This window comes from Peromyscus californicus, unplaced genomic scaffold (assembly GCF_007827085.1).
Source record: "Peromyscus californicus insignis strain IS unplaced genomic scaffold, ASM782708v3 Scaffold_17__1_contigs__length_78620276, whole genome shotgun sequence".
NCBI classification, from domain to species: Eukaryota; Metazoa; Chordata; class Mammalia; order Rodentia; family Cricetidae; genus Peromyscus; species Peromyscus californicus.
The window spans coordinates 5,919,381-5,934,519 of record NW_026294469.1 but is presented as its reverse complement, the minus strand read 5'-3'; the positions used below and the strand labels follow the sequence as shown (position 1 = coordinate 5,934,519).

The window sequence follows — 15,139 nt, the reverse complement described above, 5'->3', positions numbered from 1 at the left end:
GGCTTTCTTTGACCCACCTCTGGGTAGGGTGAGTTTTAGAATTATCTTTAAAATATTTTTGTTGAAACAAAAATTCACAGGACTGATTCCAGAGGAGAGGAAAATATGACTTGCCATGTTTAAGGGTAGAATACTTGATTTTCTGTGACCTTTGTCACATTTCAACATAGTATTAGACAGTGCATTATTTCAAAATAATCTTTAAAGCAATAAATAGCATTCCAAAGACAGGCAAGTTATGAGATCAGTTTAAAAACTTGTATTTAAAAACTGGGGTGATCCGTCCACCCATACCATTAACAAGAAGGCAGGTGAGCTTCTGGTCAAGGAAGGAAGTTTCCTGGTGCCTCTTGTCACTCGCCAGGCCTCACTGGCTCGGAGTTAGACGTTAGCACTCTCCTGCCATCCTGTTAGAACCCTGGCATTCATGAGTGGGGAAGCTGCTGAAACACCTTTCTTAGAAACAGAACCCCTTTTTCAGTGGAAGAGGTTTAGGAGACATGTGGGAGAAGGAACGCTTTGCAAGTATCAGAGAGCAAGGAACACTGGGGGAAAGGCAAGGTCTCCCGTCACAGTGACGCCCTCGCCATGATCCTTTGCAGGTGACAGATAGGGAATGCAGGCATGTGCCTTAACCGACCAAGACTATTTTGAGTTTTCTCGCCCTAAGATGTTTACCAAGTAAGGAGCAGCACTTCTCAGACCCGTCACTGCTGAGTAGATATTTTCGCAGCTATCTGGAAGCATGCAGGACAGTGACACAGAGCTGGAGATGTGAGTCTCAGTGGCCAAACAACTAATTGTCTTCACTCTTCCCTCTTTTTTTTTTTTTTTTATCACAGAATCGGAAGACTGTTTGATGGTACAGAACCCATTGTTTTGGACAGTCTCAAACAGCACTATTTCATTGACAGAGATGGACAGATGTTCAGATATATCTTGAATTTTCTACGAACATCAAAACTCCTCATTCCTGATGATTTCAAGGTGAGGGAATCCATGTTAACAGTAAATTTGTGATTTGTTTTGATGTGCTCCAAAAAATTCTTTCTAGTTCCCTGCCCTGCCATGCATGCCAACTCCAATGGCATCTGCCCCCCCCTCCCCCAACAGGGCTATCCTGTCTTTGTGAAGCAGAGCACATGGGCATTTAAGCTTTATAGGACCAGGAAGCGTTCACCTTTTATTTAAATAATTGAATTATACTTCCTTTTAGGAAACTGAAAAGAAGTTGGTTAAATTCAAATTTAATTTCTGCTATGTCTTAGCAAGCTAGATAGTAAAAGAACTTCTTAACTCAATGAAAATTTGTCTCCCAGAAATCTAAGGTTAATATTAACAATATGCTTTTAGAATTGTTCCTTTTGAACAGAATAACAAGTATTGGCATCAATCACAGGAAGGGAATCTCGGTAGGCAATACAATTTATTAGAAGGGAATACATGGAAATAGAATTTTTATGGCTGGTAATGTCTCTCTAAATAGAAGATTTCTAAAACTACTAATTCTGAATACTATTAGGACTAATAGAGAATTAACTTAAACATCTGAATTCAGAACCAATGCTCGACAATCAGTGTGCTGCCTGTGGAATAACAGGAATCAGTCATAGCATCTAAGAGAAAAAAGAAGAGCAGAAATTGTAATGTCCAGGTAGCAGTAAACCTAATGAGATGTGTGCAGAGTGTATTTAAAAAGGGAATTTCTATTTTGAGGCAGAAAGGGTATATTTAAGACTTTTATACACAGGAATTTTTAAAAAGATCCGTGTGAAGCAAAAAAAGATCATATTCAAATAGAAGATGTCTTAGTAGAAGAAATATTTGCAACAAAAGATTAATATCCATCATAAAAGAGTTCCTCCAAATCTATAAAAGTATATAAACAATCTAGGGGAAATTTTTAACTATAAACAAGATTTTCCCAAAGGGAGAAAAAGATTTTGTCAGTAAATATTTAAAGTGGTATTCATTCTCCCTCTAGTATCAAAGGTACAAAAATAAAATGATATAATCCTTTTTATAAATTCATTTGACACCGTGCTGGGGGAGTGTACATTGTGGTCGGGAGGGAAAGTGACTAAACCTTCTTCAGCAATAAATTTATTAAAATTTCAAACATGCGTGCTGTCTAGCAATTCCATGCTTATTTGTCTTCTCTAAATATTCACAAGAGCATGTAAACATGTGTGTACATAGGATGTCTGGTACTTGTGTTTATATTAGGAAAACTTAACATACCTAAAAGGAGTTCAAAAACAGCAGATGGTAGGAAATAATATAGACTACCCATATAATGGAATAATTTTAAAAAGTATGGTTCACGTGTATCTGTTGATACATGGGGCAAAAACCGAATTTTTATTATTTGGTGACAATAGCAAGTTATAAAATGATATGCAATGTGTTTCTATTTATGTAAAATATCATGCATGTTGTGAATATTTGAAATATCATCTTCTCAATACACAAATGTAATTCATTTACACTTCAGAGCTGCGATGTATTCACCAAGTCTTTAGAGTCTGGAGTTAAAGTGAGGTGTGCACCTTGGGAGACCCACAGAACTTATTGCTGGCCCATGAGAAGCAGGCTCATGGATCCTCCTCACGTTCATTGCAGAGGTGCAGGGACTTGCACATCCCAACAGCGGCCATTACTCTCCTATGTTCTTATAAAGGTGCATTGTTTTTCATCTAAAACAAACATGCTCTGATGTAACTCCTCTGTACTCTATTCCATTTGACTAGTAATCCTTGGCACATGCACACTGTTTCATGTTCAGGAGAGAGAGGACGATGGAGAGGCCCCCGAGCCCCTTATTGACTTGGGATCTGCTGGTTTACAGCAGTTGACCTAAAAGTTGGTCATGTGGGTTGGGGAGGTAGGTGGCTTGCTGTGCAAGTGTGAGGACCTGAGTTCGGATCCCTGGTTTCCACATAAACACCAGGCCCAAAGGGGCCCAGAGAGGTGAATGGTGGGGCCGCAATGGCCAGCTGGTCTAGCTACCATGGTGAGTAGTTCCAGGTTCAGTGAAAGATCCTGTCTCAAAAACTAACAACAATAATAATGTAGAGATTGATAAAAGACAACTATCATTGCCTTCAGACTTCCATGTATACACCTCCACATGCATACCCTCATGTGTACACTCCCACACAAGCAGTAGGTAAATCAATCAATTCCAGCCATATAACCCTCTGAGCCTGATCCTAAACTTGGTGATATTCTTACAGACAGAGACATGTGTTTTCCTAAGGGATATTATATACTGTGCCCATGACAGTTGCTTATTCAGCGACAACAGCCACAGGAGGCCAGATGCTGAGTGTCTCTTAAAATCATGTAGGACTAACCTGAAAACAGAAAGCTTGCATCTATATAACGTCATCGTGTATAACTCCCATTTCTAACAGGGATGTGACTCCAGGGAACCATAAGATAGTAAATTGGGAATTACTGTTAGAAAATAAATATAGCCATTTATTTTTAATGGCAGCATATTTCAAGAAAGGATCTTGGTATTTTAAACACATACTTTGGCTTTACCCTCAGTCACAAACTTCCATGGGAGGCTCTGTTCTGTCTCCAAGCGCATTCAGATTAGATGCTGATATGGCCAGTTCCAGAGGTCATGCCCTGGGGACTCACCAGGTCACCTAGGACTGGGCCATTTGCCTCACCACACCTTTGGGGTGTCCCCTGAAGATTCCTGAACCCCAAATATCTGTTGTTCATCAACTCTAAGTACAGAACACAACCTTGAGTTGATCATAGCCTGATCATAGCCCAAAACAGTTGTCAAAAGAGACTCACATATCCTGGGGCCTTAAAATGCTTCCTTTGGAGCCGTTGGGAGATGGGCTGTACATCAATCACAGTGTTCGGGACTTAGAGCGAGCATCAGGAAGAAGAGTGGAAGCTGAGATGGCCATTCAGCTCTGTGGCCCTTGATGGAATTAAACCATGAAGAACAGTTCAGTTCTCAGGAACCACACATGCCCATGTGAGCTGTCAGAATGCCAGAGTTTTCCTTCTGATCCTGGCAATGGGACACGGCCTTGTCACGTGGAAAGAATTGCTTTACAGGTTTGCTAGGGAGAATGATTATTGATTGCTTCCTCTGGCTCCAGCCATTTAATGGTGAGCAGACATGGGTGTGAAATCTTACAGTTAACATCCATTAACATCCAATTTCACAAACACATTGGCTGTGCTAAAAACCCACTTAACAATTATGATAATCTCATATTTCAGAAGCTTGTGTCCTGGCTTCCACAGAAAGCCAGTTATCAGTGTACATGATTGTATAACTTCTCTGAGTGTTTGTATGTGGATTTAACTACCCTTCCTGTCTGATTCCGTCCTCAATTATGATGATTTGCTCATTTCTACTCCAGTCCCCACATACAAACACAAACGTGTGTTTGCAGTTCTCAGTACTCCAGAAGCCTGACACTTTGCTCTGACTCCTCTTAAGGACCCATAAGAGTCTCTCCCTCCAGCTTGTTATTTTTAACATCTTTGATAACAGCCCCGCTGCGGTCGCTCTCTGTGAATATCCACCCTTCTAGATTAACACAAATCCACTACCAGGCAGCCTAGCTTATCAATCTACACTGTATCCAAAACTCTAATGCTTTTTAATATTATAGAAGTATGCATCTACTGTAGAAAAACTGAAAATATAAAAAGCAAAGAACATTGATGCACTGCATTCCCCCTGCTCAGATCACCAGAGTTAAAACCTGCCCTAGGTTGCTTCTCTGCTGCTGTGATAAACCCATGAGCAAGAGCAATTTGAAGAGGAAAAGGTTTGCTTGGCTTACACGTTACAATCCATCATGAAGGCAAGCCAAGACAGGAAGTCAAGGCAGGAAGCTGGATGCAGGAACTGAAGCAGGGACCACAGAGGGATGCTGCTTACAGCCTTTCCTCCTCTAGGTTGCTCAGCTTATACACCCCCAGGACCATCCACCCAGGGATGGCACTGTTATGGTAGGGTGGGCCCTCTTGTATCAGTCAGCAATTAAGAAAATTCCCCCAGCCCAAAGGCCTGTCTGATGGAGGCAGTTCTTCATGTGAAGCTCCCTCTTTCCAGGTATGTCAAGTGGGCTACCGAAGGGAACTCTGACAGACCCTTACATAGCCCCTTGGAACTTTAACAATTTTCTACCATCCCTTTTTACTAAACAGTATTTCGTGTACTACCATAACCACACTGAAGTTCACTTGGTTGGTCCCCAAATGCCCTGTACAAGTAGTGTTTCTGGGATACTGGCTGGCCACATATTGAGTGAGAATTTATAGCTCATCACTCTCTGAACTGTGTAGTAAGGCTCCTGCTTACTTAGCAATGAGGCTGGGCCAGCTGCCCCACAGAATGGTATTTGCCTGTTTGCCGTTCCGACAGTTTAGCTCATTCAGTCTTCTCCTGATTTCATTTGACCTGGAGGTCGTATCTGAAGGCCTTTTAGGTTCAACATCTCACCAAGAACACATGCCCTGTGATAGTGTGTGCTTCGTGTTGCCGCACATGAACAAGCTTGTGGCCAGCCTATGATGCTAGGGTTGAACTTTGCCAGCTACTGAGGCATATGCCCTTGGGCTGCCGGAGAAATGAGCTCTGTGAAGCCTACTTTTCAACCTCTGCTTGGCCAACATTTGTGGCCAAGAGATTCTCTGGGGTTGGGCTGTCCTGTACAATGTAAGACTTTGATCAGTTTTCCTGGCCTCTCCCCACCGAGAGCCAACAGTCCCCCGCCCCCATTATAGCAACAAAGAAGTCTCTAAGCATTGCCGAATGCCCTCAAGCAGTAGAGTCAGCCCAGCTGAGAACCAGCAGTCTAGCTTATGGAAAGAGTGTTTATGGGGTGGGGTAGAGACTTGTGCTAGTTTATCTCATGGAATTATGGAAGCCTTCTGTCACGGGTAGAACAGTGGGACAGCTGTGAGGACCACGGCTGTGAGGACTTTTCTGAGTTCTCCTACATCACTGTCACTGCCCTGGATCCACCCAGCAGTGACCAGAGTCTCTCCTCATATCTGGTTCCATTGAGAGACTCTTCAGTCAACTCCAGCACCACACTGGTTAATCCAGTTGTTAGAGCTGTCTCAGAGCTGAGGGACCTCGCTCCCACTCAGGGTGCCTGCGCCAGGCCACTCAGCTGCTGCCACCTTGCACGCTGCTTCCCGTTCCAGAGACCGTGTTACTCTTGCCCATGCCTACCTCTTCCCACACAAGGAGGCTCCCTCAGAGGCAGGAAAGTAGCTGCAGCAACCTAGGAAGACACAGGGGCAGGCAGCAAGTCCCAGCCTCAGCCCTCTCGAGACAGGGCCTGGAACCCCTCCCTTCACCAAATCCTCAGTCAGGCCTGACTCCTCCAGTGCCATGTCCATGTGACTTGCCAGCCTGATGGTGTCTCTGCCTTTAGGGCTGTCATCAAGCATCCGGTCACTGTTAGCTGGATTTGGTCTAGTCTTTTCTGCAGGGTGTACAGGGGGTGGGGACCCCAGCAAAGCACAGAAGGGACACATTGCTGTCTCCATTTCCTTTATTAGTCGGCAAAGATAAATACAAAGCTGGGTGCCATTGCTCCCCAAACCCAAGAGCCGTCAGGAGAAGCTGGGAGTCCCCTTCCACTGGTGAGGGGAGAGAACTTCTGATAAGAAGCCGTGGGTCAGAGCAGGAGAACGGGAACAGATGAGCAACTACCCAGGCTCCGAGAACAGAGAAAGCAAGCCCAGGGCTGGAGAGACGGCTCCGTAAGATGCTAACGTGTTGGTCACGCATGCACCAAGACCTGAGTTCCATCCCACATGAAGAAGCCGAGCAAGCACTTGCAATGTCAGCACTGTGCGGGTAGAGTCATACAGATTCCGGGGGCTCACGGGCCAGCCAGCCTAGCCTTCCTGGCTTAGGCTAATGAGAGATCCTTGAAAAACAAGTGTAGAGCAACTGGGGAATGATACCCGTGGTTGCACATGCATGCATGTGCACTCACGTGTATACACACACACACACACACACACACACACGGAGAATAAAACACCAGAATGCCAGCATAAGAAAGAGTTGCAAAATGAGGACAATGATTAACTTTATGGGTCCAAATACTGCAAAACCATGGTGGCCGCCCCACCCCCAGTAGAGAGAAAGTCCTTAAAACTAAATGAAGGTAAGTCCTGCAGAGGTCTGTCACTTCTGATGGCTGCGCAGGGCACCGTTTTAAAGCAAAGAATGGTGCCCTCTGTGACATCCCTGTGATGCCCTGCTGTTGAGAGCCAGCATTCCCCAGGGTCCCGGGGATCCAATCCCACTGTCCTGAGGACCGACTGTATTCCCTGTGGGCGGTCTCCTGTGCTGCTGGGGCCCTGTGCGATGTTTGGCACAGACACGGGTTTTAAGGTGAATGAGTGAGTGGTTCAGTTGCCCTGTAAGCAGAAGGATGTGTCAACCACTGTAAAGCATCAAGTGCGTCAGGAGCCAAACAAGACTTTGAGGGCTTCTGAGGAGACAGAGACGGTGCAGAGTTGAGTCCCGGGGCCCAGGTCCAGTGAACATGCTGCCTCTGTGCCAGACAGGACTTTGCAGAGGAGGTTAGGTTACAGGGTTAGAAGAGACTTTTTTGGAGAACCCAGGTGGGCCCTTAGGACCTTATAAAAGGGGACAAGAGGCTCAAAGGTAGATCGTGGCTGAACGGAGTGCTATGATGGCTGGCCCCCGGGAAACAGCTGCCCCGAGCATCTGCAGGAGAGGGGTCCTGTTGACCCTTGGTTGCAGCCCAGTGACATCCATTTCTAACTTCTGCCCTCACAAGAGAATGAGTCTCTGTTGGTTTAGGCCGCAAGTTTGCAGTCATCTCTTGTAGCAGCAGTAAGAAACTAGTGTGCTGTGGATTTACCCACCCCTGAAACGTGTAATTAACAAACACATTTTTCTCAGATTTATTTTTATTTCTGTGTGTGTGTGTGTGTGTGTGTGTGTGTGTGTGTGTGTGTGTGTGCAAGCTACGTGCACATGTACAAACGAGTGCCTGCTCTGTGTATGTGCAGTACCTATAGAGGCCAGAAGAGGGCATTGGATCTCCTGGAACTAGAGCTACAGGCAGTAGTAAGCCTCCCACATGGGTGCCGGGAACTGAACTTGGGTCTTCTTGAAGAGCAGCAAGTGCTCTTCACCACTGAGCCATCTCTCTAGCCCAAGAAATAAATTTTTTAAATCTGATTTATTTGCATTTTGGCATCCATCCATGTTTACATGTTCTCCTGTGTGCTTGTCTTCAGGTCTTAGGGAAGCTTACCTATAAAGTGAGGTTTCCCTCTTTCTATCTCAAAAACTTATTATAAATCTCAAAAAATTAAACGCATATTCTCAGAAGCTCAAATCACTGAAACATGCAAAGTCTGTGAAAAACTGTTGCCCTTTGCCAGTGAGGAAGTGGGCACTGGGGCCCTGGGCTCTTGCTGCTATGTCAACCCTCACCATTCCCCAGTTGCTGTACTGAAAGCTTCTCACTCACAGGTGAGGAAAAGCAGATGATGTGGGCTCATCTTCCCCAGAGGAGCAGGAGCCCAGCCCGCTGTGATTCTGACATCTTCTCAGAGGGGCTGGATCCCAGCCCGCTGCGGCACTGACATTTTCTGCCTGTTTCCACCAAGTGTCTTGAGATGAAGAGAGAAGTAATTTAGAGTCTGTACAAGGCAAAGAAAGGCCATTGTCAAATCAGAAAAGGGTCCTAAGGAATATTTCAAAAGATCTAGAGGCAACAGGGGGATGACCCTGGGACCCGAGAACCCCAAAATGGCCGTACAAAATTCTCAAAGCAGGAAGTTGAAATCACGGAATTAAACAGGCCCACTGAAGGATGGGACCAAGTTTTCTAAAGAAAAAGCCAACAGGACCAGCTCCACATTATAGGGAGTTCTCTGGTGAGCCAAAACTAGAACTGTGTGCTAGGAAGTACAGAAAGACAAACAAACAAACAGACAGACAAACAAGAGCTTGCTGAGAAGATGAATGGCCAGAGTACTCCTAACCGTGCAGAAAATGGTGGCATAGTGAGAGGGCCTGTGCAGGGACCAGGCTGGTCGGTGCCCAGAGGCATGCTGGCACGATGAGCCATCGATACGCTCAGCTCTTCTCCAGTGGTACCCTTCGTCTGCACGCAGCACAGAGAGCTCATCTTCCCGAGGAACCAGACAGAGCGGTGGGATAAAGGAAAGCACAGCCAGGTCAGTAAGAGGGAGAAAGGTACCCGGTGGCTTGGCACAGTTCGGTGCGAGGCCCACAGGATGCCATCTAGGGCTCCAGGTGAAGGGTAGAGGACATTCTACACCTTCATTAGCAACAGAAGTTACCAGGAAAGGCTCAAAACAGCCATTGTTTCTCTAACATTCCAAGAGAAGATGATAATGATGAATGAATTCAAGCATTAGAACAGGAGATGTGCTGTCTGTCCATGGAGATGCGTGGTCCATCCATGGCCAGGCTGCAGAGTCATTTAAAAATATGTGACTTGTGTATTTAGAGAGGGCTCAGTGATTAAGGAGGGACTCTAACCCCAAGTCCTTCTAGCCTCGTTACCTTTGATTTTACTTATGTGTGTATTTTTTGATTATTTACAGTGCTGGGTGTTGAACCCAAGGTCACATCCTGCCAAACACCATCAGCTTTATCACCTTTGGGTTATAAGATCTCTATCCTATCACGGTTTTGCTGTAGATGCAGTGTTTTAGGGTGGGAAGAAGCTGCAACATAATTTGTTTCCCTCAGTTTTCAGACAGAGGCTGAGGTCTGAATGGTGAAGGAGAAGCCTGGGGCAATGTGGAGACGTGACCCCATTCTAGAATGCCATCTGTCCCCTCAAACCCTACTTTAAACTGTAGCCTTCCAACAAGACCCCTACCAAATGCCATTACTGTAAGCTCAAGATCTTAGAATGACGGCTTCCCAAGCGCTGGACAGCCCAAGTCCAGCCTTGATCTATTGCCAGAACCCCACAAAGCGCTGTATCTAGTCCTGCTGTCTGGATATTTGGCACAGTGATTCACAAGGAACAGACTGCTCAGAGTGACACAGGGTGTTGGATGAAGGAATCAGAGTTTTCAGTTAGAAAGAATTAAAGCCCCACAGTATGGAAGTTAGGGTGGGGTAAGTTATGGAGACTCTCAGAACACTCCAGACACCAAATGAGGACCTAGACCACAGCAGCCTTTGTGAAGGAGGCTCAGAGAACCCTCTATAAGCAGAAGGCAAACAGAGAGATGGGGTGCCCAGAGGATGACCTTTGCCCTGGGGGGCAGGGGGAGGGGCAGAACAGCAGCGTTGACTGCCAAGCCCTAACTCCTGTGCATGGCAAAGAAGGACTTTCCAGTTTGATTAAGCTAGGCACTTGAGTTGGGGAGTTGACCCATATTACCTGGGTGTGCTGTGTTACAGGGGTTCTTAAAAATTTAAGAGGAAGTAGGAAAGTCGGAGTCAGAAAAAGATGTGTGGCAATAAAGGCAGGGGATGGAGTGACTGTGAGGCCACCAGCCAGCCTGTGGGCAGCCTCTGGAAGCTGGCAAGGGGGAAGAAATTGGTTTCTGCCAGAGCCTCTGGAAAGACTCACCTTAATAAGCCATTATGGATTCCAGCATAGCCTTTGACCAGGACTATGAGAATTACTTACTTACAATGTGTGTTACTTTTGTTAAGGAAGTTTTAGCTCACGGGTTTAGAAGGCTGCATCCAATGTGGTGGAGAATGCATGGTCCCATTCCCATCATGCAGCTGGGAAGTGGAGAAAGGGAACACTGCCAGCCGTCTGGCTCTTTCCTTTCACCTCTTCCGTTCCGGCCAGCAGTGACCGGAAACACGGTGTCCTTAATAGTGGCAGAGGCTCTCGCTGAGCAGAGGCTGTCCTGTGTGTTCCTGAGTGACACCTTCAGCGTGCTGCGCTATTGGGGTGTTAGGAGCATATCAGCAACGTCAAGTACAAGTGGCTGATGAAGCCCCTTGGAGCCACAACAAATGAAAGCCTGAAGGTTAATTTCAGCCTGTGTGACGCAAGGCTGCAGTGTTAGAAGGGAGGTCAGCAGAAGGTAAAAATCACAGTAGCTCGGACCACTCAGGGTGCGGAACACTTTTCCTACTTTTCTGGCCGTTTGGTTTTCTGTTTTTCAGAACTATGTACTCGGTTCATTGGCCCATTTGTTGATTTGGATTTGGGGTATTTAATTTTTGTCATTTTTTTTAACCGATTCTAGGTATTAATCCCCTGTCAGATGTATAGTTGGCAAAGGTTTGCTCCCACTCTGTGGCTGCCCCTGCTGTCTTCTGGGCTGTTCAGAAGCCTTTGGCTTCATGCATTTCTATTGGTCAGTTCAGAAAGTCCTCCCTATGCATATCTTGAAGGTTCTTACCTGTGTTTTCCTCTAGCAATTTTAGAGTTGTCCAGGTCTTGCAGTCAGATTTCATGCATTTTAATGAATTTTTACAAGCTACAAGAGAAAAGATATTCTTTTTGAAATCCTGTTCAACATCCTGAGCTGTCAGGGAAATAGTTAAAAATTGCTTTACAGTTTCAACTCACTCCTGTCAGAATGTGGGTCAACAAGAAAACTAATGACAGCAAATATTGGTGAGAATGTGGGGAGAGAGGAGCCCTTATATACTGCTGAGGGCACACTGGTGTGACCACTATGGAAATCACTGTGTGAAGGCACACTGGTGTGACCACTATGGAAATCGCTGTGTGAAGGCACACTGGTGTGACCACTATGGAAATCGCTGTGTGAAGGCACACTGGTGTGACCACTATGGAAATCACTGTGTGAAGGCACACTGGTGTGACCACTATGGAAATCACTGTGTGAAGGCACACTGGTGTGACCACTATGGAAATCACTGTGTGGGTGCCTAAAAAAGAGAAAAGAAAAATACAAGCACCGGACTTGCATAAGCAGCCAAAGGAATCTAAGTCAGCTTACCACAGATACTTGCTCATCCATGTTTAATGCTTCACCGTTGCCAAGATACACAGCCGGCCCAGATGCCCATCACAGAACTGATAAAGCTCCATCCTCAAACCCACTGACTCCACAAAAATTGTCCTCTGATCCCCACACACATCATGGCACACATTGGCCCATATACATACATAATACACACACAATAATAAATAATTTATTTTTTTAAAAGAAAGCATAGTGTGCAGACACAATGGAATTTTATTCAGCTGTAAAGAGACACAAAATCATGTAAGTAGCAGCAGAACAGATGGAAATAGGGGTCATCATGTTAAGGAAATTAAGCACAAATGTCACATTTTTTTTGTATGCAGGCTCTAGGGGTGTGTGTATAAGAGAGAGAGAGAGGGAGGGAGGTAAATAAAAGAGGGACTTTGGGAGAGGAAGGCGGTCTGAATGGAGTGGAGGGACTGTGAGGGAAATGGAAGGGAGGGGCACCCCGCTTGTCAGGGAGGAAGGGGTCTGGCAGGACGGACATGCAGCGTGCAGAGGGTAATTCGGGAATGCAGGGCTGAGGAAAAGCCCAGCGCAGTGAAACATCTTCATGGAGGTGTCGCAGTGAAGCCCATGACTTTTTCTTTTCATTTACTATTTACTTATTTATTTTGGTTTGTCGAGACAGGGTTTCTCCCGGGGTCAGGCCTGGCTGTCCTAGAACTTGTTTTGTAGACCAGGCTGGCCTCAAACTCACAGAGATCCCTCTGCCTCCACCTTCTGAGTGCTGGGATTAAAGGTGTGAGCCACCACTGCCCAGCCCACTATTTATTAAACTAAAACATTTTCTTTAATCATCGTAACTCCAGAGAGAATTAGAAAAAAAATGAGTTGGTAGCATGGGAAAAGTCAGGTCTTTCTAATGCCGCCATTTATAACAGTCAAAGCTGCCAACATCTGTAAGTGCTGTGACTTACTAGAGTCAACTTCCTGTGGCTGGAAGCATTCAGCCAGAGGCCCAGTGGTGTGGGACAGATTTCTCCCGGGGTCAGGCTGGGCACGCAGGCTGTTCCCAGCAGCTTTACTTGGTTGGAAGGCCTGATGGCTCTAGGAAGCCCATGTGCATTAATAGATCCTTTCTCAAGCAAACCGCACTCCCCTCTAATTGTACAGCTCTCGGGGGTGTGTGTGTGTGTGTGTGTGTGTGTGTGTGTGTGTGTGTGTGTGTTGCAATGCTAGGGCTTGAACCCAAAAGCCTTACACACGTTAGGCACTACTTTGCTACTTAGTTTCATCCCTACTCCTTAAGTTTCCTTTTTTTTTAAAGGCAGGATCTAATTGAGTTGCCTGGGCTGGCCTTGAACTTTCAATCCTCCTTCTCAACTAAGTTGCTACTATTATTGATTCTGGGTTTTGTTTTGGGGGCGTGTACATGCGTTCATGTGTGTGCATGCCCAGGAATACATGTATACCACTTGGGGGCCGGAGGTCAGCCTCGGGTGTTTTTCCTCAGGACTCCATCCACTTTTTGTCATTGAGACAGGGATCTGACTTCCTGAAATTTGCTGACTTTAGGCTGGCTGGCCAGTGAGCCTCAGGGATCCACCTGTCTCCACATGCCCTGAGCTTGGATGACAACACTGCCCAGCTTATTTACTTGGGCCCCAGGAATGAACTCGGGTCCTCACACTTACACAACCATTCCGTCCCTGCCTGGGCTTCTCCCCAGCCCTCAGCTCTGTTTTTAAATCTCTTTGAGAATGTTCATCTTAATAAGTTATTTTAGGTCAGTATCTTGCAGTCATTAGAATTTAAAAATGACGGAGCTCCAGAGTGGCGAGCCTGGGTAGCCAGGCAGAGAGCCAGGTCTGCTGTCTCCTGCCCTGAAGGCCTGGCATGGGGGCCGAGGTTTTGTTCATTATTGTTCATTTGTTCTTGTTTGTTTGTTCGTTGTGGTTGGTTGGTTTTTTTTTTTTTTTTTTTTGGAGACAGGATTTCTTTGTTGTAGCCTTGGCTGTCCTGGAACTTGCTTTGTAGACCAGGCTGGCCTTGAACTCAGAGAGCCCCCTGCCTCTGCCTCCCAAATGCTGGGATTAAAGGTGTGTTCCCCACACCCACCCTGTTTTTTTGTTCTTATGTCTTGACACAGTCTCATGTGGCCTAGGCTGGCTTTGAACTCCTGATCCTCCTGCTTCCACCTCAAAGATCCTGTGATTATAGGTGTGTAAACTTACCCAGCTTGATTCTGCCCTGTTTTGAGAGTGGACACATCTCAGCTAATTCTCATTATCTTAAAACCAAACCGTGTTCCCAGGGTCAGGAGGCCGTGCAGATAGAAACACATGCAGGAGGATTATCAGAGTCATTGAAAGTCAGAGTAAAGAAGCATCAGATTCTGCGAGATGAGCATCCCTGACAGCATCTTACCCCTGGCCCTTGTTTCCCGCTATGGAAAGTGGACTGTCCAATGTGAGGCCCGCTGGTACTGAACATTGTACCATTCCCCTGGTCAAAGCTGCTGCCATGGTTATTGCTTCTTGGAGAGAGAGAACTGTCCATGTAGTTCTGGGCCATCCTCTGCTTCTGGGCTGTCCCTTCTTCTTAGAGACACAAGGCCATGTATTTACAGAGCTGGCTCTCATGTGAATGGCAGGCACCACCCGTCAGCTCACGGAAGGAAGGCAGAAATGACTTTGTCAGTTGATTAAAGTGTTCTCAATCGACTTGTCTGGACAAGTACCCACTTATCTCACACCCACGGATGATTGTGACCATAGCTACGCTGAGACATAATGTTGACCTGCTTGTCAACATGACTGCGTCTCCATCCCGTCCTCGGCCCCATTCTCTGTCTTCTTTCAGTCACTCCCGTGTCTACTCTAGTACCTGTTCCGTAGAGTTGGCCATCTATGTGCGGCTTGAGGAAATGATAAGTCCCCTTTCTCACCCGGTTCACGGGAGTCAGAGCTGCATGTTGTTGACATCTGTGCTTTGAGACACCACTGACAGGTGGCCAGGGGCAGGGTGAGAACCTCCCAAATCTCTGTCAGCCTCACCTAAACCATTGCATACCAACACCCAAGTTTAAGTCAAAGCCACATGCCCACCTTCTAGACACCCACTCAAGCCTGTCCCCAGGCTGTGTTGCTTCCTACACCACGATGAGTTCCGGAGGTGGCAAGGACTAAAGGCT

At 46.1% G+C, this 15,139-nt stretch overlaps 1 protein-coding gene across 4 annotated transcripts in view; it reads left to right on the top strand.

Annotated features, from left to right (window-relative positions):
* Positions 1–15,139, top strand: part of Kctd1 (potassium channel tetramerization domain containing 1) — a 203,724-nt gene that overhangs the window by 181,183 nt on the left and 7,402 nt on the right. For 3 of the 4 annotated variants that reach the window (XM_052741590.1, XM_052741591.1, XM_052741588.1), the window contains exon 3: positions 843–987. The exons of the other annotated variant lie outside the window; for it this stretch is intronic. In XM_052741590.1, the coding sequence (XP_052597550.1) occupies positions 843–987 (145 nt within the window). The remainder of the gene's footprint in view (positions 1–842; positions 988–15,139) is intronic. 4 annotated transcript variants of the gene reach the window in all.